Source organism: Mustela putorius, unplaced genomic scaffold, assembly GCF_011764305.1.
Source record: "Mustela putorius furo isolate JIRA1106 unplaced genomic scaffold, ASM1176430v1.1 tig00000508_pilon_pilon_pilon, whole genome shotgun sequence".
Classification (NCBI taxonomy): Eukaryota; Metazoa; Chordata; class Mammalia; order Carnivora; family Mustelidae; genus Mustela; species Mustela putorius.
In genome coordinates this window covers 18,679,632-18,705,431 of record NW_025421402.1, presented here as the reverse complement: position 1 = coordinate 18,705,431, position 25,800 = coordinate 18,679,632, and the positions used below count along the sequence as shown (strand labels likewise).

Sequence of the window (25,800 nt, the reverse complement as noted above, 5' to 3'; positions counted from 1 at the left end):
TATAGTGAGTTTTGTTTCCTAATTAATTGGAGAATTTCTGTCTTTGAACGGATGGTTTTAAGCAATTTACATTTATTGTTGTAACTGATACGTTTGCTATTAACCCTGCCATCTTATGTTATTTGTGATATTATAATCACCGTGCCTTTTTAATATTGAAAAAAAAATTGTTGCCGTTTCCTCTGCTGTTTTCATCGCCTACCTCCACACACAAACATAAACACAGGGAGGCACAAAAAAGTGTGCTCCTTAAGTATATGGTGAAAGTCTAAGTGAATAAAGAGGCAATTTTTGCTTTTGCCTGTTTGTGTTTACTTTTGTTAGTGCAATAACAATCATAAGTAGATTTTCTTCTGTTCTGCAAAAAGCAAAAACAAAACAAAACAAAACAAAAAAACCAACAACCAACCAACCCCCAGATCATGAACGTAACAAATCATTATCTGGTCAGGAAAATAGGGTCTCCCTGGACTTACTGGCAAGCATACAAAAGGGTCACAGGCCCTTTTAAGAATCTTGTAAGTGGTAAAATAAAAAAACAAAGAAAAAGGAAAAAGGAAGCACTAGCGACCATTCTGCCTAAAGCTGTTTTGCTATTGGGAGCGGAGGCAGAGGTGGACCGTGGACCTGAAGCCAGTCCACGGACACCTGGAGTTTGGGCGTAGGCCGTCGCCGATCACCGCAATGCGGTATTGCTAATCCCCTGAACATTTTAAGAGTGTACAAAGTGGACCGGAAGACGCCAGAAATCAGAATGAATCTTCAAAGTGCGCACACCTCTCGCTGTGACAGTAGGCGACACACGCCGCCGGAGAGTTCAGGGGAAAACACGGAGAAATGGAGTTTTCTGGCGGGGCGGGAGTCACCGGCGGCCGTGGGAGTAGCTGTTCTGCGCCTGCGCCGAATTTCCCGCATGCTCAGTAGCTGCGGTAGGTTTGTCCTACAACCACCAACGTACGACCTATTGACAGGAAGGCGGCCAGGTACTGGACTAGAGGGACCTGTTGCTCGGTAGCTTTGTGTTGTTGCTGTTGTTACCCTTCAGGTCTTTTCCGTCTAGCTTTGTTCCAGGCTTGTCACTGTAAGTTTCTCCCCTGCGAGTCAGGACAAGGGCCTTGGTCCGATCTGACTCATTTATTGGTCCCCTAACTCCACCCCTTTGCACAGATAGAAGGAGATTACAGGGATTTATGTTTTAAGAAGAAAAAAGTTTGCACGAGTCAGGTTGCCTCTCCAGATATTCCAATTTCGGACCTAGATTCTTGAGTGTCAGAGATTTAATTGTTGATCGGTGCGTTTATTTTCGTGCTCCAGGGTCTTCTCATGGCTGTTTGCTGCAGAATTAACGAGGCAGACCTAGACAGTGGGCTCGTTAGTGCACTCAAATTAGAGACTGCCTTCGTCTGAAATTAAATTTCATTCGGATAGCTTACCTTCTTCGTACTATCTATCCTACATACTTGTAGGCTTGCTTGATTTATTCAGGTATCCCTGAAAATATAATTGCTAGTTCAAAAGATACCTACCTTTGACTTTCAGTTAACTTTTCAAAATCATCCTAAGAGGTTTTAACCACTGTGCATCCTTGCTCACAGTTCTCAGAACGATGTTCCCTCACAGGCTAGCCAACACTGGGCCTTTTCATCTATGTCAGTCTTACACATGAGCAATCATCTTTTGCTGTTTTAATTTGCATTTCTTTCATAACTAATGAAGTTGAGCATTTCATGTAATTAAGGGCCATTGTCTTTCTTTTAATAGGAATAGCCTATTTGTGTCCTTTGCTCATTTTTCTACTAGATTATTAATCTTTAACATATTAATGTAAAAGCCTTTTCCGTAATCAAAATTAACTAGATGTCCAGTACATGATACAATTTTTTTTTCTCATTTTGTCAGTCCTCTGCTTTGCTTGTGGCAATTGATTACATAGATATCTTAATTTTTATTCAAATTTGTCAATATATTCTTTTATAGATTCTTAGTTTTTCTCATGTTTAAAAGTCCTTTACCAAATTTGCAAAATATTTCATACAGTTTTATTCTCATGCTTTTATGGTTTTATTCTTTACTTCTAAAATCATGCATTGATCTGGAATGTATGTTGATACAAAGAATACAAAAGAAAGTTCCAACATTTTTTTTTAAAGATAAGTAAGTGTTCCACCATTTTTTCACAGTTTGCCTTGTGATTTGAAATACCACCTTTAGTGTGTTTGATTTGAAATACCACCTTTAGTGTGTTTGGATCATTCTGCCCAGGACTAAACTGTTTAATTATTACTGTTTTGTATCATATTTTGGTAACTGGTAAGGAGAGTATCTTGGCTCACTGTTCTTTTTTCAGAATTTGCTCTGTTATGCTCATATTTTTATTTTTCCAGATGACCTTGAACCTTAGCATCACTTGATCACGTTTCAAAAGATATAATCTTTGCATTTTTTAAAAAAGATTTTATTTTTTTATTTGACAGAGAGAGATCACAAGTAGGCAGAGAGGCAGGCAGAGAGAGAGAGGAGGAAGCAGGCTCCCCACGGAGCAGAGAGCCCAACACGGGGCTCCATCCTAGGACCCTGGATCATGACCCGAGCCAAAGACAGAGGCTCCAAGCCACTGAGCCACCCAGGCGCCCCTAATCTTTGCATTTTGATCGGGACCTCAGTCATTCATTTTTTTAAAAAAATATTTTATTTATTTATCTGACAGAGAGAGAGATCACTAGTAGGCAGGGAGGCAGGCAGAGAAAGAGGTAGAAGCAGGCTCCCCGCTGAGCAGAGAGCCACATGCTGAGCTCAATCCTGGGACCCCAAGACCACAACCTAAGGCAGAGGCTCAACCCACTGAGCCACCCAGGTGCCCCTCAGTCATTCATTTTTAAAAGATTTTACTTATTCATTTGAGAGAGAGTTAGAGAAAGAGCAGGGTTAGGGGAGAGGAAGAGGGAGAAACAGGCTCCCCGCTGAGCAGGGATCCCAATGTGGGACTCAGTCCCAGGATCCTGGGATCATGAACTGAACCGAAGACAGCTAACTGGCTGAGCCCCCCAGGCACCCCTATCGTTCAATTTTAGACCCTAATCCTCATGTGCTTACCACCTTTATATTCAATTCAAGATACCTTTCTCAAGCTATCAAAGGAAATGGATCATTTGATTCCTGTTTTTAATCCTTCAGAACTAGCCCTGTTGGCTACTGTAAAGATTTTTTTAAAGGATGAGGTGTTAGGTTGATACCCTTAAGTAGCATACAACCTTTTTTCATCTGTATTTCAAGCCTCAAGCCCTGAATGTTATGAAAAAGAATCTGCAACATGATTGTGGGTTGTATTGGTTATCAGATTACATCCCCAGGGTCAAAATGATGTTGCAGAAGATACAGGATTTTTTTTGCTCTGAACACTACCCTGATGTCTCCGCAGGATAGCCAGTAATGAGGACAATTGTCACAATAATGGTTAGCCAGTGTGATTTAGTGCTGCCTTCTACCAGGGACCCTTACAAGTGCTTTACCTGCATTACTCATTTAATAATTAAACTCTGTCCTATAGATACTATTATTAACTCCATTTTAGAGATCGAGGCACAGAGAATTTAAGTGGCTTTCCCAAGACCACACAGCTAACAAATGCCAGAGCCAGGATTTGAACACTGGTGGTTGACTCCAGTGCCTGTGCCTTTAGCTATCTTATCCTGCTTTTGAGTAAGCCGTTGGAAAGCTGTGTTCACAAAGGGTGGGGCTTTAGGACGCAGAAGGCGTAAAACTGTTGGAGAAGGAAGTTTCGTGTATATAACCTGATCCGCTCTAAGGAAGTTTACAACTTGCCCGTAGCTTTTCAGCGGCAGCGACAGCGTTGTGTGATCTCCATCAGTATCAACAAGGTGATTCTCGTTTGGGTTCTGGGAGGGGGCACAATTAACAGGAACCTCTTTTCCAGATGTGTTTTGATAATATGATTAGATTCATTTTCTTTATTAAGGTCCAAAAGTGTATTCTTTTGTTTAAAAAATAGGTAAGAAAAATATTAGACCAGGGGATAGTAATATTTCATTACTAATTATGTTTAGACTAAAGAAGTATTTCAGAGAAATTGGTAGAATTATTTTATTTGCCAACTAAAAGTGATTTGCGGGATCTCTGTAAAAATCACTGTTCTGCTTTACATCAAACCTGTTACATTCTTATGCAACTGGTGTTAGCTTTGAATGGCAGTTCATATAGTATGTACTTTATGAGGAATGTAGTAGAACAAGCCTAAACGGTTTTCTTTATAAGAAAACACTGTGGATGTGGCAAATATAAAAGGAAGTGGTTTAGTTATATATGAAGCTTGACAAGGCTGGAATGACTGCTTACTTGGCTCAAATGTAAGTGATATCTGTGAAAAGGTACAGCACTACCTACCATACAGTGAGGGAAAGTGATCTGCTTTTCACCAATGGCATTTTATATAACATGGGGACTGTATGAACATGCCAGCACATATTATAATATGCTCAGTAGTTAAGACATTTGGGTAGCACGTGATTAGTTGCCTGAAGACTACCATTTCCAGTGCAGAATAAATCAGATGTGTGGCTGGTCATGGATAAGGAAGTGGAGGGTGGAGGTGAGGTCAACAAAGTGTTTGCCGAATTATTTCTCCTGTTTTCTGTTTGAGTGTTAGTAATTTGCATAAGCTGTTTTTCTACCCAGCCTGCCAATAAAATGAATCTAGCCTGATTATGATGTAATAAGGTAAAGAGAATTTAAATACATAGGAATTCAACTTTATTTTCATATTAATTCTAGACAGCTCCTGGCCACAGAGGGATTCATTCCCTTACATCAAATTCAATTCTGTTCTTCTGGAGGGTTTCAAACCTGTCCCTTGTTTATTGTCTCAACTGATGTTCGCAATCCTTGTGACTGGAATGTTAATGAGAGAAAAAAGATGTAAAGAGCTCGAAAGGCACATCAGGTCAAATGTGTAGTCAGAAATTGGCAGTAGAATAGTGACTTGCTGAATTGAGGCTCATAGTGTCTCTTCTGTTCTGTATTGTGTTCCTTTGTTGCACTGAAATAATATTGACCTGATTCAGTTAGAGGGCCGAGAGTTTTTGTCATCATTTGGCTCCCTGTGAGCACTCTGAGAAAAAGTCCAAGAGGTTTGTTAGAGGGTGTTCTTGGGATCACTTATGGGAAGGGTGAAGAAGGTAGTGATGCCTTGGGGAGTGGGGAGTTGGGCCACAATGCAGTCTCAGCAAAGGCCTCATTCAGCCAACGGAGCAGGGCATTCAGAAGCCAGGATGACCCAGTAGATTGGGGTGGCAGCACGGTTGGAGTGTGGACTGGCCTTCCAACCCATCCCCTCTGTTGCAGGTGCAGTGACTTAGCACATAAATTCCCAAAGAAAGGTGGCAGCTAAAAGCCATCCTTTGGTGGCACTCTCAGCAGCTGGGGAAATGTCCTTCAGCCTGAAGAGGGTCTGGGTGGTACATTCCAGCCTCAGAACAGTCACTAAAATTGCAGGGTTTGAATTTGTATTTTCAAAGAGGAGTGTACACTTTGTCTTGAAGGCTGTTTTTCCCATATTTTCCATTGGGCCAGTGGCTATTCTGACACTCACTACTTTTCCAGATGATTAATCTTCACCCCAATTAGGTATGTTGCACCTTCTCTTTATTTGGCCTCTGATGACGGTAGTAAATAGCCAGTAGATTAAATTTTATTTAATCTCTAATGGAATATTCATTGGTTTTTAGAAACTAACTGTAATCCCATGCAACTCCTCTTTTTTTTTTACATCACCCCGCACATACACCCACATCCCTTATGCTCTTCGTACCTCTCTTGGCTCTCACCAGTTTTATGTTACAGATTTTAGGTTACATTATTTTACTCCCAATCCACCAAAATATTAGCTCATTTATGGCAGATGTTGTATCTTGTATTTTTAGCCCCTGATGCACTTTCCACGGCCTTTACACATGCACACATACCCCTCAGACATAAAACTTTGTCACATGCTCATGGGCCTGGGACGGTTTTCCCCGTGCTTCAAAATGTCCCATCTGCAGAAAGAAAGAATACTATGAAATTTATTGAGAGAGCTAATGCTGACATAGAAGTTTTTCCAAGTCTCTTAGTAAGTATTTATTAAAGGATCTGTACAGTGAGGTACTCGGTAAATATGTGTTGAATTAAATTCAAGTGACTGAAACCAGTAGTTGACTTTGAAAGTAACGGTGTTTCTCTTAACTTCCCCTTAGGACTGATCATGGCTTCCGGTCACACCGTGTTGATGCGGCTTGTAGCCTCAGCTTATTCAATCGCTCAAAAGGCAGGAACCATAGTCAGACGTGTTATTGCTGAAGGAGACCTGGGTATTGTGGAGAAGGTACTGAAAGTCTCGTCTCATTTCATACCAACTTTGTTTTTGTTCCTTCACATTTTAGTAAAGGATGTAATAATCTGGACAGACTTCAATAGTTGAAATAATGTCTCCTCTATGGAGATCGCTAGACCCTTAGTTCATATGAGCTCTATTTCTGCTTTGAAAATGACTCCAGACTTCCTGCATCCCAAACTTTTATTTGTATGGTTAGGCCTTCTGACTGCTGTCTAGCACTGTAACCAAGCTTCATATCCTAAAGAAATCTCTTACAGGACACTTAGTCCTTAGTGAACTTGCCATGTTGGTAAAATCTGGCATAAAAATAAGTATTCCTGATAGTCAGAGCTTTACATTTTTTTCTTCATGGAAAAGAAACACAAGACAAAGTTGTGGTTTTATTTTCCCTCAGTGTGATAATTAAAAACAGGTAAATTAAGGGCGCCTGGGTGGCTCAGTGGGTTAAGCCGCTGCCTTCGGCTCAGGTCATGATCTCAGGGTCCTGGGATCGAGTCCCGCATCGGGCTCTCTGCTCGGCAGGGAGCCTGCTTCCCTCTCTCTCTCTCTCTGCCTGCCTCTCAGTGTACTTGTAATTTCTCTCTGTCAAATAAATAAATAAAATCTTTAAAAATAAATAAATAAATAAATAAATAAAAATAAAAACAGGTAAATTAAAAAAAAACACTTGGGTAAATTATCAGACAGATAGTTTATCAAGAGAGTTGATTCTTCTTGTTTTTGTTTTTTAGGTAAGCTCTATACCCAGCCTTGGGCTTGATCTCACAATGGTGAGATCAGGGGTCGCAGGCCCTATCAACTGAGCCAGCCAGGCACCCCTAGTGACGGTTCTTAAAAGAAAATCCTACCATGCATGTGTTCTCATTTATTTTCTTAAAAAAATTTTAGACATTTTATTTATTCATTAGAGAGAGACACAGAGAGAGCACAAGCAGGGGTAGAGGCAGAGGGAGAATAAGAAGTAGACTCCCCGCTGAGCTGGGGGCCTGGGACTCTTTCTCCAGGACCTGGAAACTGTGACCTGAGCTGAAGGCAGGTATTTAACCATCTGTTGACCCAGGTGGCCCTCTAGTTTAAAATGTAATTTCTTCTACAAGATTTAGTTATCATTTCTCATTATGATGTTTAAATGTAAGTTTCCATATATTCACTTTTTATCATAACTTTTAAAGAAGATGGTATTGTAATTTTGCCCAAATGAGAAAATTACAGAGTAGGATTAACCATTAACATTAAAATGATTTATAAATAGAGTTGTAGTTAAGTCACTCCTTTATGATAAATCAAACATCTGTCTAAGGCTGTTAGCAGAAAAAAAAAAGACAACCAAAAATATGAGTAAAAAACAACTTAGTAATAAACTCAGATGAGCTAATTATAGGACATTCAACATAAGTGCTTTTAAAATTTAAGAATGGGGTGCCTGGGTGGTTCAGTCAGTTAAGTGTCTGACTCTTTTTATTTATTTATTTATTTATTTATTTATTTGACAGAGAGAGAGAACACAAGCAGGTAGAGTAGCAGGCAGAGTGAGAGGGAGAAGCAGGCTCCCTGCTGAGCAAGGAGCCCAACATGGGGCTCAATCCCAGGACCCTGGGATCATGACCTGAGCTGAAGTTAGTCACTTAACCAGCTGAGCCACCCAAGCACCCTAAGTGTCTGACTCTTGATTTCAGCTTAGGTCATGATCTCAGGGTCATGAGATCAAGTCCTGCATCAGGCTCTGTGCTGGATGTGGAGCCTGCTTATGATTCTCTCTCTCCCTCTTCCTCCCCCTCTCCCCAGCACCCCCAACTAGAAAAAAAAAATTAAGAATAAAAATCAAGACGTTTGCCTGGCTGACTCAGAAGATCACTTGATCCTTGATCTAAGGGTCATAAATTCAAGCCCAATATTGGGTGTAGAGATTACATAAATAAAATAGCTTAAGAAAAAGGAATGAAAATCACAAGAACAAGTTAAATAAATCTCACTTCTAATTTCGATAGCTTTATGGGTTTAATAGTATAGGAAGTAGATATATCTTGATTTCAAAAAAAATCTTATAGTCTCCATTGTCAAAAAAGATTCAAGCCATTGATAAATATGGACGTGACATGTCCCATCCCCCCATCTTGAACCACTGTTAGGTATATTCACAAGTGGGTGATCAATTTTACCCAAACATTTCGTTTTAATTCATGATTCACATCAACCAAGAAAAGATTCTCGGTGACAGATCAGAGGACTCCGCTTCCAACTCTGTCCTTTTCTCTTTAACCATTAACAAATACAGTTTTTAAGAATCATTGAATGTATCTTCTCAAAAATGTTGTGTAACAGGAGGATATAGAGAGCATACTTACCAAATTTATCAATAAAATGAACCTGGATAGGGTAGTTAGCATATTCGATCACAGAATAAGTATTCAAAAAGTTACAAACACTGAGAAAAGAGGGCCAAGCCCAACAGGATATTATATCAGGAATAATTAATAAGTTCCCAAAATATTCATGTTCAAGTGATAAAAAGTAAATCTGATTTACATTTGTTTAAAAAAGAGGTTTTGGTTGACAGCATAAATGCTCAGTGATAAGCCAATAATGTAATTCAGTGACTTCAGAAGGCTATTAATCTTACAGCCTTTTTAAAAGTTTTTTTTTCTATTATAAAAAATAGGAAATGCAGAAAAGTAGCAAAAAGTGAACAAAAATGATCCATCATACCACCACTACCAATACCATCAATCATTTCAGATAGTTTCCTTAGTATCACTTATTTTTAAATTGATTTATGCTGTGATTATATTAGATGTGCCACATTGTAGCCTATAGCTAAGGAGTAATGGAAAAACAGTAATAATCTCACGGTCCTCTGTATTGGTAATAACCTCCCTATTATCTGTACCTGAAGGATATGTCTAGTACTACTCTCCCTGTCCTTTGTACTGGTAATAATCTCCTTCTGTACTGGTCATGTACTTCTAGGTAATAGATTTAAAAAAAAAAATAGTCGTTCTGTCCTCTGTATGGTCAGGCACTTCTAGGTAATAGATAAGAAAAAGTAACAATTGCCCTACCCTCTGTATGGGCAGATACTTCTAGGTAATAGATAAGAAAAAAGGTAACAGTCACTCTCTCCTCTGTAGGGACAAACACTTCTAGGTAATAGATAAGAAAAAAGGTAATGATTGCCCTGTCCTTTGCATGGTCAGGCACTTCTAGGTAATAGAGGGTAAAAAGTAATGATCTCCCTGTCCTCTATATGGTCAGGCACTTCTAGGTAAGAGATGGTGAAAAAAGGTAACAATCGCCCTACCCTCTGTATGGGCAGGCACTTCTAGGTAATAGATAAGAAAAAAGGTAACGATTGCTCTCTCCTCTGGATGGTCAAACACTTCTAGGTAATAGATAAGAAAAAAAGGTGACAGTCACCCTGTCCTCTGTATGGGCAGGCACTTCTGGGTAATAGATAAGAAAAAAGGTAATGATTGCTCTCTCCTCTGTATGGTCAGGCACTTCTAGGTAATAGAAGGTAAAAAAGGTAACAATCGCCCTGTCCTCTCTACTGGTCAGGCACTTTGTTGATACCTCATTAAAAGAGACAGAGCAGAATTAAATTTGTCACACAAAGGATTCAGAATGATGAGGTCTGGCATTATGTCAGTAGAAAGAGCAGGAAATATTATCCTGGACTAGAAAAAGGTTGGGATAGCTTTCCTCATATACTTAATAGCTGGCAATGTATCTGCCTTCCTCTAGAGAGTAGTGTCCAGACTTGATTGATGCAGAAGTCATCTTCAAATTTAACAATTCTTTTAGGAAGTTTCCACAGATGTTTCTAGAACACCTCTGGTGTGCCAGACACAATTCTTTAGGAAATAAAACAAAGATCTCTGTCTTTGGGGCCCTGTATGCCAGCAGACTAGTATTTTGCATGTAGGTAACTGGAAGACTTAAGCATGGCATACAAGTCTTTGATTTTCATGGTCATTCCTTGTTTCATTAAAAAGTATTGTAAAATTTTTACTATTTAAAGTAATAATTTTGTAACTCCACCTAATCAGGCATGTATAAATTGCAACATGTCATAATTCTGTGAAAGCAGACTATTGAAGACGTTGTGGCTGTCATTTGAAAGATTTTCCACAGTCTTCTACTAGAATGACTATCTGATGGTAGGGACTGAGTAAGAATGCTGTGGGTGAGCTAAATATATCAAATGTAATTGCTGTTTGTTTTCATAGTTTTTATATTTTGGAAACAGAAAATTCTTTCTGTCATCATGAGGACCTGTTGAATTATTAGAAAAGTAGATGCTTAGTAGATTAGAAGATTAGTGAGTAGAAGTTATAGAAAGATACAAGTTGGGAATATCTTTCAAATAGCTAAAGATAGTTTTTAGCTTTTTTTTTTTTTTTAAAGATTTTATTTATTTATTCATGGGAGACAGAGAGAGGAGGCAGACAGAGGCAGAGGCAGAGGAAGAAGCAGGCTTCCCAAGAAGCAGGGAGCCCGATGTGGGACTCGATCCCAGGACCCCAGGATCATGACCTGAGCCGAAGGCAGATGCTTAACCATCTGAGCCATCCCGGTGCCCAAGATAGTTTTTAGCTTTGACTGCCATGAAAATTTATGAATCTCCTGTCCCTTCATCTTTTTAAGCAGAAGATTGATCTAGAGATCTTTTTTTTTTTTTTAAAGATTTTATTTATTTGACAGACAGAGATCACAAGTAGGCAGAGAGGCAGGCAGAGAGAGAGGGGGAACCAGGGTCCCCACTGAGCAGAGAGCCCAATGTGGGGCTCGATACCAGGGCTCTGGGACCATGACCTGAGCCAAAGGCAGAGGCTTAACCCACTGAGCCACCCAGGCGCCCCTGATCTAGAGATCTAATGTAGGGAATTTATCAACTGGGGGAGAAAGTGTTCTTATAATCTAAAAGCTCCTTTCCAAACTTTAACCACTATAAACCCCATGAGAAAAACCAAGCCAGGAAACTAGTTGACTCATTGGGTGTTAAGTTCCATGAATCTAAAAACAGTGCAACTTAAATGACATAAACACTCGTGCATTAGGAATCAGAGGACAACTTATTTCAGATTAGTTCTGCTAAAATTTACATTCTTTATTGCAGACCTGTGCAACAGACCTGCAGACCAAAGCTGACCGATTGGCACAAATGAGCATTTGCTCTTCGCTGGCACGGAAATTCCCCAAACTAACAATAATAGGGGAAGAGGTAAGACTTGTAAGGAATGAACTCTTTTTTTAATGACTGTTTACCATATGGATTTATAATTGCCACTTTTTTTTTTTTTAAAGATTTTATTTATTTATTTGACAGACGGAGATCACAAGCAGGCAGAGAGGCAGGCAGAGAGAGAGAGAGAGCAGAGAGCCCGATGCAGGGCTCGATCCCAGGACCCTGAGATCATGACCCGAGCCGAAGGCAGCGGCTTAACCCACTGAGCCACCCAGGCGCCCTAATTGCCACTTTTTAATGACTTCTGTACTGTCATTATTTCAAGCATTACATCTGATGGTTTAACAGCAAAATAATTAGCCTGTTCCTTGGACTTGAAGGAAACATCCGATTATAAAATATTTTAGTCCATTTCTAGGCAGATGTCTCAATTCTTAACTGCAGAAGATAGGGTTCCTGTTGTAATATTTAGCATGCAAACTAAGAGATGGACAGAGTTCTAGACCTTTGGAATAAAAGGGATTTTGTTGTTTCTGGTTGTTTTTTTTTTTTAATTGCACACTTGTCCAGTGACTGTAACACTGAAAGTGAAGGAATTCATATTTTATGTAATTGAGAAAGAAGTATCTCATGTCAGAACCACTTACTTACTTACTTAGTTTTTTTTTTTTTTTTTTTTTTTTAAGATTTTATTTATTTGACAGAGAGAGACACAGTGAGAGAGGAACACAAGCACGGGGAGTGGGAGAGGGAGAAGCCAGCCTCCTGCCAAGCAGGGAGCCTAACATGGGGCGTCATTGGATCATGACCTGAGCTGAAGGCAGGCACTCAATGGCTGAGCTACCCAGGCGCCCCTGTTTATTTTGCTTTTTAAGAATGTGTTTATTAAGGACTTAGGATGATAAAGGGCAGGAATCTTATGCTTTCAAATAGGTTTATAATGATTAATTCATGATGAATTATTACATACTGAATCCTGTTGAGGGCAGCTTAGGCATTTGAAGCCATTTAAGTGTTCCCATGGAAACTAGAGTGAAGTCAGAACTCTTTTAATTTTTTTTATTTTTGATTAGTTTTTTATTTACATTCAATTAACATGTAATGCATTATTAATTTCAGAGGTGGAGTTCAGTGACTCATCAGTCTTATTAATAATCAGTGTGCATTTCATCACGTGCCAATGCCCGTTTACCCCATACCCCTCCAGCAACCCTCAGTTGGTTTCCTATGATTCAGAGTCTCTTCTGGTTTGTCTCCTTCTCTGATTTTGTCTTACTTTATTTTTCCCTCCATTCCCCTATGATCCTGTTTTGTTTCTTAAATTCCACATATGAATGAGAGCATATGATAGTTGTTTTTCTCTGATTGACTTATTTTGCTTAGTATAATACCCTCTAGCTCTGTCCACGTCGTTGCAAATGGCAAGATTTCATTATTTTTGATGGCTGAATAGGATTCCATTGTGTATATAGACTACATCTTCATTCATCTGTCAGTGGACATTGCAGAGGCACTTACTTAAATAAGCTTCTAACACTTAGATTTTTTTTTTAACTGTTCAGGATAATGAAGATGGGATTTTTTTCGTAGTCAACTTTGACCAGACATATGTGGTCATTTTTGCAGCTTTATTCAGTGTGCTTTATTTTTTGACTCAGTTAAGCTCTAGACATAAATGACAAACAGGAAGGTCTGGTGAACTCTGATGCCGCATTTCTTCTGTCACTAAGACAATGGGTGCTCTGTGAATACCAAACAGCTTCAGTAACCATCCTTGTTATCTGCCTTAGGATCTGCCTTTTGAAGAAGTGGACCAAGAGCTCATTGAAGATGGTCAGTGGGAGGAGATACTGCAGCAGCCGTGCCCAACCCAGTACAGTGCTATTAAAGAAGAAGATGTATGATCCACAGGATTTCTTAAGTCTTTGTTGACCCTCTGTTTGTGCTCTAGTAAATAAAATTTGCCTTTAGGGTTGAAAAGCTGGTAGACATAAAATAGCGGCCTCCAGGAACTTGAAATCTTTAAGGGACAGCAAAGAAGTGTTAGGCGACCGTAGGGAATGTGTGACCTGTTGGTTTAGGGCTTGGTTCCTCACCCCGTCAGTTTCTTCTCTAAAACCATTACTAAAAATACTTCTAGGGAGAGCATCTAATTTTTTAGTAGATTTGGTAGTAAAATATTTTGTTGGTAATTGAGGCTGGAAGGAGGTGAAATAGGTTGCTATTTTATGTTTGGAAGGCCATAAAACTCACCTCGCTTCCTTTATAGAGCCGTTTAAATTAAATCTCTGGCTTCAGATAATTATCCTAATTCTTTAGTTGTTGAGTTTTGATTTATTTAACGCACATTCATTGAATACCTACTGTGAGTAAGGTGCTTTGTTTGAGGGAGGGAAGGCACACGGACAGTGAGACATGGTGTCTTCTGGGAGAAGGGGGCTTTATTCCCAGATTCCTGCCAAGCGTTGTAATTCTGGTGGGTCATGGCTACATAGCCTGAGTCATACTGAAGTTCTAAGTAAAAGGGATTTCTTCTTCTGTCTACTGTCAGTTTATAAACTGTTCATTTTTCTTTGCTGGACATAAATGGTGTCCTTAAGTTAAAATTAGACCGTCTTAATTTTTTTTTTTTAATCAGCCTTTATGTGTTAGAGTGAGTAGCAGCCACACACTGTTTAAAACATTTTGGTGCCACTTTAAAGTTTTCCCTGTACCACCAGCCAGACCTCAGTGTGTTCGTGGCATTTTGTTGAGTGTTCAGGTGACAGTAAATGGATGAGTGAAGCAGTTCCTATTCCAAATTCGTAGATGGGACTTTCCTCTAATTTAAATGGACTTTTTCCATGATTATGAAACAGTAAGGTGTTTTACTGTTGTAAAACTGATGACATTAACTTAAGCAATTCAAAATATAACTTTAAAAATGAAGAAAGAGGTATTTTTAATCTACTTAAACCTATTTTTTAAATGTTGTATGCTTAATTTAGATACTTCCCTTTATTTCAGCTTGTGGTCTGGGTTGACCCTCTGGATGGTACCAAGGAATATACTGAAGGTTGGTATCTCCTCGTATTTGTTTTTGATAGCAGTGGGTCTAGAATATGATATTTAGTTAAAAACAACTAATATTTCATCTGCTGCATAACAACCCATATCATATTTTATGTTTATGCTCTAAAGCGGTATTTCTGCTCATCCTCGCTATTATTGTATATCAGCGATTGTCAAGACCGGGAAAGAGAAAATTCAGTCCCTTCACATACCACCCCCTGACCTCTACCAGTGCCATGATTCTGATGTCCCCCAGGTGGGAATAACTAACACAAAGCTAGGGTTACCAGAGGGACTGTGCTGAATCCCCAGCTCTGTTGGGGCAGAAAACAAACAGCTGTGCTCTGCAGCCACCTCCTGCCCCTCCCTCCCCAGTCACCCCCTCCCCTACCACCAAATACCTCCCCTCCAACCACACCCCCTGCCCCCTCGTGCCCCCCCCCCAACTATGAGCTGTTTTCCCACTCATGGTTCACCTTTAGAGATGGGTTTGGGAACACGGTACAATATTTCTCCTTTCTGAAATTGTCTGAGATGAGAAAAATTAGAAAGCAGCACATTAAAGTAAAATTGGCAGCGTTAAAGTAAAAAGACCAGGCTCAGAGCCAGAGTTTTAGGTTTTAGGAGCAGAGCATATATAAGTTTAGAGTTTTAATTTTGAAACCAAGATCTATATAAGTTTTGTTATATTGGTTCTCAGCTTCATGACTTAAAAAAAAAAAAATTTCTCTGGGCGCCTGAGTGGCTCAGTGGGTTAAAGCCTCTGCCTTCGGCTCAGGTCATGATCTCAGGGTCCTGGGATCAAGCCCCACATCGGGCTCTCTGCTCCGTGGGGAGCCTGCTTCCTCCTCTCTCCTCCTGCCTTCTGTCTACCTGTGATGCCTGTCTGTCGAATAAATAAAATCTTAAAAAAAAAAAAAAAAAAAAAATTTCTCATAATCATTAGAAAAAACTCTCTGTGTCCTTGGGTGAGACATACCTATACATCTGAGTCAGTCACACAGTGTATGTGCACATGTATGTATGTGTGTATGTGTGCACAGTGAAATGTCACTCTAAGGGAAGCTCTAGACTGCTTAGTGTGTGTGAGAACACCCAGGTAGATTGCTTAGATGTTGACATCCACCTCTGGAGATTGATTCACTGGCTCTGGGAAGGACCCAGAAAATCAGTTTTAAAAATTATGCCAATTAAGGGGCCGCTGGCTGGCTCAGTCAGTAGAGCATGCAACTCTTGATCTCAGGGTTGTGAGTTGGAGCCCCATTAAGGCTGTGGAGTCTACTTAAAAAAAAAATTATGCTTGGGACGCCTGGGTGGCTCAGTTGGTCAAGCAGCTGCCTTCGGCTCAGGTCATGATCCCAGCGTCCTGGGATCGAGTCCCACATCGGGCTCCTTGCTCCACGGGGAGTCTGCTTCTCCCTCTGACTCTGCCTTCCACTCTGTCTGCCTGTGCTCGCTCTCCCTCTGAAAAATAAATAAATAAAATCTTTAAAAAAAATTATGCCAATTAGTTCTGATGCTTCTTGATAATCTGCGGACTCTACTTGGAGAACCCTTACCCTGGAGACTTGAAATGCAGGTCTAGACCGTAATCCTGGAGTAGAGCGTGAACCAGCAGGCAGCAGTGGCATGGGTGGTGGCAGAGGAGGACAGGAATCTAACAGTAATGGCTGCAGAGTCATGGCTGGTTTTTTCATTTGATATACAAAATGGACTAATGAGACCGTGTCTACTGACTCAGTTAAGTGGCCAAAGAAGTCAAAGCCTGCTTCTGTCTCTGGCCAGCTATCTCTTATAATTTGTGCATTTTTTCAGAAGTAGGATTGATCGTGGCTGAATCATCATAGATTTCTTACCTTTATTCTAAAAATAACTTGGAACAATTGATGTGCTGATGATAAGTCAGAAAATTATATAATTGAGCTTGATACTCATTTCTTCTTCACAGGTCTTCTCGACAACGTGACAGTCCTTATTGGAATTGCTTATGAAGGAAAAGCCATAGCAGGCGTTATTAACCAGCCATATTACAACTACCAGGTATTACTATAAACAATACAAAAATACTTTATTAGATACATAAGTAGAGTGTTCTGTGATTTCCTGATGTTATCTAAACCAGTGGTTTCTAGCTCTGTTTCCCATATAGTTACTGGGAAGGTCTATAAAATACAGCTTCCCAGATCATACCCCAGACCTGTCGAATCAGAGCCTCTCAGGGCATAGGTATTTCTCTCAGGAATGCATATGTATGTATCTGTGTATAGGCAGACACACCGTATGTATTCATATATGTATGTATTTTATGGATGCCTCTTGATTCAAATGTGGAAGTTTGGGAATTACTGACATGGTTCTTGATTAGCTTCGTCATTGAGACACCTGATTTGCAGGTGGTTCTAGAAGCAATTGAAGAAATGAACCATTTCAACCAAGGAAAGATGCTAGCCATGTTGTTTGCCAGGTAATACTGCATAGCACCTAAATTGCAGTCAGCACTGGTAACAGAACTAGATACGCTCTTGCATTCATTTGTCTTACTATGGCTCTCTAATCTGCTCTTTCTACTCCAAAGAAACTGTCTTTCTTACAAGCCAGAGACTAATGTAATTCCAAAGCAGAAATATACCATGAAATTGCATTAAACGTTAAAGGAAATTGTTGCAGTAAAATATTTGAGGTATTTACATTAGTGTGATCTTGATAGAACTTTGGAGAAGCAAAGTAACCAGAGTGGGGACTATTACCACTGAATTTCTAATTTGAGTTTAGAGCAGGATTAATCTCTGCTTCTAAGATAAATTTGTTTCTCATGAATATGATTATAACTTTTTTATTTATAATCCTGTGCTGCTTAAATTTAGCAAAAATAGTGGATTATTGGGAAAGTCTCCCATATTGAATTGCTTAAGTGTCCGTGAATTCTTTTAATATGACTTTAACGTTTATACAGCGTTATAGGAAGACACAAGCTTGTGGTTTTTGTGTAGACTTTCAAGTAAGTTAACGCTTTTACTTAAAAGAGGGGCAAATAGTTCATAGATAATGTTGTAATGCATGGCACCTTTCATCAGAAGAAGATCACAGTGCTTAGAGGTTATCAATACTTTCTATCACTTCTTTCTGAGATTAGAAACATTGTATTCGTTTTCCACAGAACAATGAAAAGCAGAAGTTAAGGGAACACAAGAATGAAGCAAAGGTGAGAAAAATAGCTAGGGTTTTGACCCCACTAGTAGGTAGAAAAGAGGCAGGTGACTTGTGGTACCCCAGGTGGCCATTGTCCGTCCCCTGTCCCAGTTCACTTCCTCCTGTTCTGCTTCTCCTGTTGCTGCCTTTCCCTTTACCACAGTTCCTCTGCACTCTCTTGTTCCTCTCGTCCACCATCCACTCCTGCTTATGCCTTACAATTTGTTGCGAAAAGTGGAAAAGTTGCTTAGTTCTGTTTATGGTATTCAGGACTGAACATTCTATTTTTAGTAACCATCAATATAATAACAATAGCTAAAATTCATCATGAGTTTACTGTGTGCTGCCAGCCAGACTCAAGGGATTCACATGCATTATCTCATTTAATACACACCACAGACCTTTAAGGAAACTTGGTTCCTGTTTTAAAGAAGAGGAGACTGAGGCAAGTAACTTGCCCCCAGACCTCCCAGTTGTCATTGACAGATCTGTAGATTGAAACTCAGGTCCAGGGGTGCCCGGGTGGCTCTGTGGGTTAAGTGTCTGACTTTTGATATCAGTTCAGGTCATGATCTCAGGGTCATGAGAGCGAGCCCCAAGTGAGATTCCACGGTCAGTGCGGAGTCCACTTGGGATTCTCTCTCTCTCCCTCTGCCACTTTCCCCTGCACTTGCTCACTTTCTCTCTCTCTAAATAAATGAATAAATAAAATCTAAAAGAAAAAGAAGAAGAAAGAAAGAAGGAGACCCAGGTCCAGACCCTTAGCAAATATTCTATAGCAGAGTTTGCTTCCCAGGAAATCCAACCTGCAACATAGGTGTATTTCACTGTAACGGCAGGCAGGGTACTGTTAGTGGGCGACTAAGATGTGTTTGAAAGCATTTTACTTTTTTAAAGATTTTATTTATTTATTTTTGCGAGAGAGAGAGCGAATGAGAGCACGTGTGCATGACCGGGAGGGAGGGGCTGTGGGAGAAGCAGACCCCCCACTGAGCAGGGAGCTTAATGTAGGACTTGATCCAGGACTCTAGGATCATGATCTGAGCCGTAAGCAGCTGCTTAACCCACTGAGCCATCCAGGCACCCCTGTTTGGAAGCATTTTAATAAGGAAAATGGGGCAGTATAGTTTAGTGATGAAGACTACTGGCTTGGAATACAGATGAGCCTGAGTTTGGTTATGATCTTCCTGGAGTCCTTGGGCAGGTTACTTCAATGATGCCAAATCTCATTTTTCTCATCTGAAGAACAAGGATGATAATCCCCTACTTCATGGAGTTTTGGGGGGTTAAATGAGATAATACATGTAAGGCATTTAGTCTAGCACCTGCTATACTAAATAGTATTACTTAGTATTCAGTAAAATATCTGTATGTCTACAATATATGTTTACCGTATTAACATAATAGTGTTATGATGACTCTGTGTTAATCATTTTATGTATTGGGTTACGTTTTTCTGCATGAAGTGTATAGTTAAAACCGTGTGTTTGAAAATTCTTGGAGCTCTGCAAAGGAAATACAGATGCTGAGATTGCATTGTCATTGCCCTTTTTACCAGCACAATTGTCAGCACAATTTTTAACCCTGACCGCATTGTCTCCGGCTGCCCCTCAGTATCAGCCTGTTCAGCCTGTCTCTATAGCAGCAAAATACATAACTGCCATTACCTATTCCCATATTCACAAGATCCTTGTTCCTTGGATAATGAAAAGTGGTAATCAATACATCGTGTTTCATTTCCTGGGGACTTGAGTACCTTTTGCAAACAGCTATTTTCAAATACAATAATGAGATCACTGGCTGACGCAGAGAGACATGGGAATCAGTATATGATGTTTCCCTTCCTGAGGACTTGAAGGAATAACTGTAAGTTCCCTCCAGTAGCTCTCAAACTCAGTTTTTAACCAGAACAACAAGAGAAGGCTCAGTTGATTATCTCAGGAAAATCTCAGGGTGGGTGATGTTGTTCTTGTTCTTTATCAGATTACATTGTCATATTTTTATTTTTTAAAAAAATCAGGATGCAAACCTAAAGCGATAGTCTCTGTATGGCTGACGTTTTTCTCCAGATGATTACAAACATTGCTGCTGTTTCACTCACTTGCATAGGCAGGACCCGATGCCACGCTGGGAAGGACAATCTGGGGAGTTTTAGGTTTAGGTGCCTTTGGGTTCCAGCTGAAAGAGGCGCCCGCCGGGAAACACATCATTACAACGACCCGCTCGCATAGCAACAAGTTGGTGACTGACTGTGTCACCGCCATGAACCCTGATGACGTGCTGCGCGTTGGAGGAGCAGGAAATAAGGTATGAACACGTCTGCCATTCTGCTGAAATGCAATTGAATTATGGAAAGAGATCCCGAGCATTTCCGAAACATGAAATAAGAGCTGGGAGAAGGAGTTAGAGGTTGTAATTGACTATTAAAAGCCCATTTCAGCAACATTTGAATTTTTTAAAAATGTTATCGTTCGAGTCTTTTTATCTGAGAGTTCTGTGCTAATGCAAGTCATTAGGGGGACATCTTGTGTCTCTTGCCAGCCCTCGTATTCTTGAGGACCCTCTTGGGTTACTTCCTAGACCTACCTTCTGCGGACCCAAAGGATGAGCCTGCCTCCCCTTCCTGGACGCTTTCCCCATTCTTTCACATAGGCGTCCATCCTGCCGAGAACGTTGTGAAACTGGGCAGTTGGGTCTGCGGCTTCAGATATCTCAAATTCAGCATGCTCAATTGTATCTCTTCCTTTTTCCTTCATGCCCCTACACGCATTCCTCCTATTTCCTGTCTGCTTAATGGTACCACCATTTTTGCCTAATTGCTCCAGCCAGCCCCCTGAAAGTCACCCTAGACTCCTTCCTTCCTCATATCGCATCCGTATCTTCTTAATTCCTCCCTAACGTCTCCTTTGTCCATCTCAGCTGCCTCCACCCTAGTTAAAACTTATCATATCTCTCACCCAGACTTTCCAGTAGTTTCCAACTGGTCTGTCTATTCAGTCCTGGGCCTCACAGTAACACAAAGCAGTTAAAAATGCAAAACTTACTGTATATCGCTTCCTTGCCCCAAATTCTTGGATAACTCCTTGCACAACAGTTTAAAACCCAAGCCTGTGAGAATGGAATGTTAATTCCCTTATATTTTGGTGTGTTCCCCCTTGAACACACCCCAGGCTTATCTCATGCCATCCCCCAGCTCAGACCCTGGGGATACCAGACTGGCTGTAGTTCCCGATGCAAGTGCATCTCACACTTGTGTCCCTGGCGCAGGGAAGGCAAATCGTAAATACTTACTGAACTGCGTGGGATTCATTTTTCTTTACCTACCCTTTGGAAGCAATAATCAACTATTTTTAGATTTTCCAAAAGCATTTACTGGTGAGAGGATGAAAATGGGAGTTTAAAAATAATAGTATTTGGGGGAAAAAAATTCTAAAACATTTCCAAGTAAAAATTTATTCACTAAATATAGTGACAGGTGTGATTTCTCTTTGCCCTTACTTTTTTAACTGCAAAAATCTCATTATGTGTTTTATTCCCAAGGGGCACCATTCTCTTTAGGAACAAAGTCCCCACCCTGTACATCCTCCACCTTTTCTCCTATAAAAGGTGGGGCAATTATTAACTTTTCTGGGCATGTTACTAACTTGTTGGGCAGTTATTAACTGTTTCAGGTCAAGGACTTCTTTAAGAGTCTAATGAAGGCTACGGCCCTTCTTCCCTTAAGAAAACAGACCCAAAATAGTTCTTGGCACATAATAAGACTTGACACATATTTGTTCAATGAAAGAAAACCCTTTTACATAGAGGTCTACAGCAAGGTTTAATCGTTTGAAGGTGTTCTTGAAGAGTACTAAGAAGAGTAATTGGTTACATTGCATTCATTGAGATTTTCCTCCTCTTCTCAGCTGCTCTCTTCCTCTGAATATTTGAGGCCTGAATTTTACAGTACTGATTATTTTATGGTGTAACCCAAAAATAAGTAAATGACTCATGAAAGTCTGATAGCAGGTTACTCTTTAGAGTCATGTCGATTCTATCAAATACCCTCAGTTTTGTTTGAGAATTATAGGAGTTATTAAGATGACAATTTAAAAATTCATATTTTGGTGAAGAAATGGTAATATGTAGTAGGACTCCAAAGACTTAAGAAACTACTTGTTAGTTTCTTTGTCAACATTGCATAGGTATTTGGACTTAATGCATTTTATACATGAGTGCACTACTTGATGTTCCTCTAGCCTTTAGTCTACAGGCTTAAAAATCTTCAATTTTTCTATAATATACAGTACATTGTGTCTACAGTAGGAAAAAAGCAACACGATAAAAAGAAAACTTTATTTATTTAATAAAGACTATGAAGACTGTTCTGATCTCATCCTTGTAGCTTATTTAACCACTTCCTCCCCACTCCAGGTCACTGTATGATTCTATATTTTATTGTATTCTGTATATTTCTCCATAATACTCATGTTCCTTTCAACCTGCTAATAGCTTTCACCTAAGTTGAGTCTGACAGAGGAATGGATGAAATACACTTGGTAGAAACAAGCAGTTTCTCTTATTCTTTAATCATTTCATGGCCAGGGGATAATTATTATCTCCAACCCTACAGATCATTCAGCTGATTGAAGGCAAAGCCTCTGCGTATGTATTTGCGAGTCCTGGATGTAAGAAGTGGGATACTTGTGCTCCAGAAGTCATTTTACATGCTGTGGGAGGTCAGTCCCTTTTATTTTGGGGAATTACAGGTGTTACAGCTTTTTTATTATGCTACGACAGAATCTTTCATTATATTTACCGAGATTCTGAGGCCATAAAAGCTCAGAGGAATCCTAGAGATTAGCCAGTCCAACCCCTGCATTTCAGAAGTGAGGATGTCAATTTTTCAGCAAATTCATTTTCTTTAATTATTGTTTATCTTTTGGACTTCAATCTACATATAGTTGACTTAATTAAACCCTTATTGATTTATGGATTTAATGCTTCTAGGGTTTCTTTTTTCTTGAAAAGTAAAATGGTCATCACCATTGTCTTCACCTCACTTAGTTTCATTTAAGCCAAAACTGGTAAATGTTTTAGTACTAGTGCTTAAGATCACAGAGTTAGAATTTTTCTAAATCTGACAAATACATTACAAATATATGCATAGTAAGAGATTTTCAGTTTCCATTAGACATAAATTGACTTCTACTCTTAAACAAAACATTTGATTTTTGTTCTATCCTTTCTTCTAGTATATTATCCAATTTCATATCTCATCAGCATATTACATGACAAGGGAGTTAAATTCATCACAATTCTATCTCATTAGGATGCTAAATAAACTATAATGTGACACAATTAAATTTGATGAGCATACTTCATTTAAACCTTAATCAAGTATTAATATTTGGTGGTAGAATGAAGAAAACACTTTTGAAAATGGGAATAGTAGCGATGGGGTAGAACCAGCCGAAAAAGTAATCATCTCAGGAAAAGAGAAATCAACTGATACCAAGAAATAGGAATTAAAAATGCTAAATGAAATTGATTTGAATCAGGGAGAAAAATAATTTTTTATCTTTCAGTTAGTCAAAATTGTTCTATAGTTTTAAATTTAAGTGAATTAAAACTTAAGCCTTTATAGTCACTCATTACTTTTCCTATCTTATCCAGAATAAATTGATAACTATCCCATAGGGAAGTAAGAGGCACTTAAAAATACCTAGAAACATAACGATCCGGCCAGCCACTAATGTTGTATTGGTGTTTCTTCTGTAGGCAAGTTAACTGATATCCATGGAAATGCCCTTCAGTATAACAAGGAGGTGAAGCACATGAACTCCGCAGGCGTCCTTGCCACACTGCGCGATTACGACTACTATGCAAGTCGAGTTCCACAGTCTGTGAAAAACGCACTTGTTCCTTAAAGGAAAACCTCATTTACTTAACTAGGAGATGGACACTTGATTCTCAGAATAATATACTTTAAAATGAATTGGATGAAATTATTAGAGTTCCCTTTTCACTTAAATCATTGTTGATCAGTGATTTATATTTAGTCACTTAGCAGTAAAAAAGGTAATGAAAAAATTTCTTGATTAATTATTGACTCAGGCCAGAAGGATTTATAAAGTAAGTGTGTTACTGTTCTTTTCCTCCTTGTGAAAGGAAGGGTTAGTTTCAACTCGCTATTCTGGTCGATTGTTTAATCAACATTCCTGTTACTGTGAACAGTTTCTTTAGGGCACAGAATCACAAGTTGTTACCTGAATCTCATTCTTGTTTTTCACAGTAATTTTAAGTTTTCCTTACTCCAGTTAAGAATTTACTGAAATGTCATGTATGTTGATGAAACAGATTTATGGAAAAACTTCTTTGTAATAAATTATTTAATTCTAGGTTTTTATGTTCTTTACCACCTTTTAAAATTTTTAAGTAGCATTTGAAAATGACATAGTCTCTACCATGGACATTACTTTATTCTTACGGTGCCATTGTAATGCCTAGCTCTGGCCAGTTGGGTAATTACCTTAGTTCTTTACAAGGGGAGATTATAACATAAGCTATCAAAATTATTCTGACATTTTTGGGTCTCTTTCCGGTGCTTTTAAATAAATGTCTCTGTTACTGGATTAGGTAAGTCGTCTAAATTAATGGTTCTTAGACCCAACTTTCTATCAGAATCACCCAGGAGGCTTTTCAGAAATACAGACTCAGAGGCTCATCCCAGCAGTTTGATTCTGTATATTTTAAGAGGGCTACTCCAGGGAGTTTGATAATCACTGAAGTTTAGATAATATCCTCAGAACCTCCGTAATCTAGCCTGAAGAGGTCTTTGTGGCTTTGACATCTTCGATGACTCCTGTGTCTCCTCTGACTCTCTTCTCAGTGACTTTCTTCTTCCCTCTTCTAGCCACTCCTACTTGGTCTCCTTTCTTGGTTTCTCTTTGTTTCCCTTCCCTTAAATGTCAACATTCACCAGGATTCTCTAGGTTCCCTCTACTTTCTCAACAGATGATCTAATCCACACATATGGCTTCATTTGGGTTGTTTGTCCTTAATTCCAGAATCTTTATCTCGTTTAGAGCTCACGGGGCGCCTGGCTGGCCCAGTCAGTAAAGTGTGTGACCCTTCACCTAGGAGCTGTGAGTTCAATCCCCGCTGCACCTTGGGCGAAGAGCTTACTTAAACAAAGCAAAAAACTTCTCAAGTTCTAGGTTATGCCCAAGAGCCTGCTTTGATGTCTCCCAGGTGTCTGTGAATTACTATGTCTACAAAGCTCTTCATTCTTTCCCATCCCTCCTTAAATTATTTTACAAATCCTTAAGGTGAACCTAATGACTGGCCAAATTTGGAAATCACTTCCAAAATCCATTTTCTTCCCTCTAAGAACACAATTCCCTATCTATAAAGAAGAGACTAAACCTAATTAAAAAAAAAAAAATAATAACCCAAGTGCAATGTGAGAAAAACTTTGAAGGCATTTTCTACAGGTTGCTATTTAAAAGTGAGTTATCCAAGAGACATATTTGCACATCCACATTCACATTGCCTATTCATTAATTCACACCCTCATGCTCCTTTATTTCTTCCACAGAGCATTGTCATGCCTTCCTGACTAATCTGCCTGTCCGCGCTGTACTTTCTGTCCGTTCTACTTATCATATCCTCAGGGGTGATTTTTCCCAAAATCAAATCTGGTAGTGCCACTCTCTTAAAATCTTTTAGGGCTTCCTGTTGCCTTCAGGATAATATACAAGTTTCTTGTCACAGCATATGAACCTCTAATGTCATGGCTTCTTCCTTCTCCAGCGTCAACTCTGATCACTAACTTATACCCATGCTCAACCATTTAAAGTCCCCCCCCCGCCCCCGCCAAATACCATGCTTTCCCTCACTGTGGCTTCCATTAATTCATTCAACAAATAATGTTTTGAACACGTGCTATATGTTAGTCACTGCTCTAGGTACTCAACATTTAGTGGTGTATGTAACACTGGTGTGA

General features: G+C 39.4%; 1 protein-coding gene across 5 annotated transcripts; it reads left to right on the top strand.

The window, feature by feature from the left end:
* The first annotated feature begins 881 nt into the window (after positions 1-881).
* Positions 882-24,193, top strand: BPNT1 (3'(2'), 5'-bisphosphate nucleotidase 1). Of its 5 annotated transcripts, none has more exons than XM_045081161.1 (11): positions 932-983; positions 3,829-3,878; positions 6,249-6,376; positions 11,505-11,609; positions 13,364-13,471; positions 14,580-14,628; positions 16,573-16,664; positions 17,782-17,826; positions 19,923-20,120; positions 22,426-22,531; positions 23,574-24,193. In XM_045081161.1, the coding sequence occupies exons 3-11, from the start codon at positions 6,257-6,259 to the stop codon at positions 23,720-23,722; spliced, it is 972 nt and encodes a 323-aa protein (XP_044937096.1). In that variant the 5' UTR covers positions 932-983; positions 3,829-3,878; positions 6,249-6,256; the 3' UTR covers positions 23,723-24,193. The 5 variants fall into 5 exon arrangements, with proteins under 5 accessions (XP_044937094.1, XP_044937095.1, XP_044937096.1 ...); XM_045081162.1 differs by having other exon boundaries at positions 982-1,081; XM_045081159.1 differs by lacking the exon at positions 3,829-3,878 and having other exon boundaries at positions 882-983.
* The last annotated feature ends 1,607 nt before the right edge of the window (positions 24,194-25,800 follow it).

Bases quoted from the DNA above. Each gene is read 5' to 3' on its own strand.
- BPNT1 (XM_045081159.1), top strand. From the start codon at position 914: ATGCTCAGTAGCTGCGGTAGGTTTGTCCTACAACCACCAACGTACGAC. The intron at 984-6,248 runs GTACTGGACTAG...ACTTCCCCTTAG, and splicing joins ATTGACAGGAAGGCGGCCAG to GACTGATCATGGCTTCCGGT. The intron at 17,827-19,922 runs GTGAGAAAAATA...TCACTTGCATAG, and splicing joins AACACAAGAATGAAGCAAAG to GCAGGACCCGATGCCACGCT.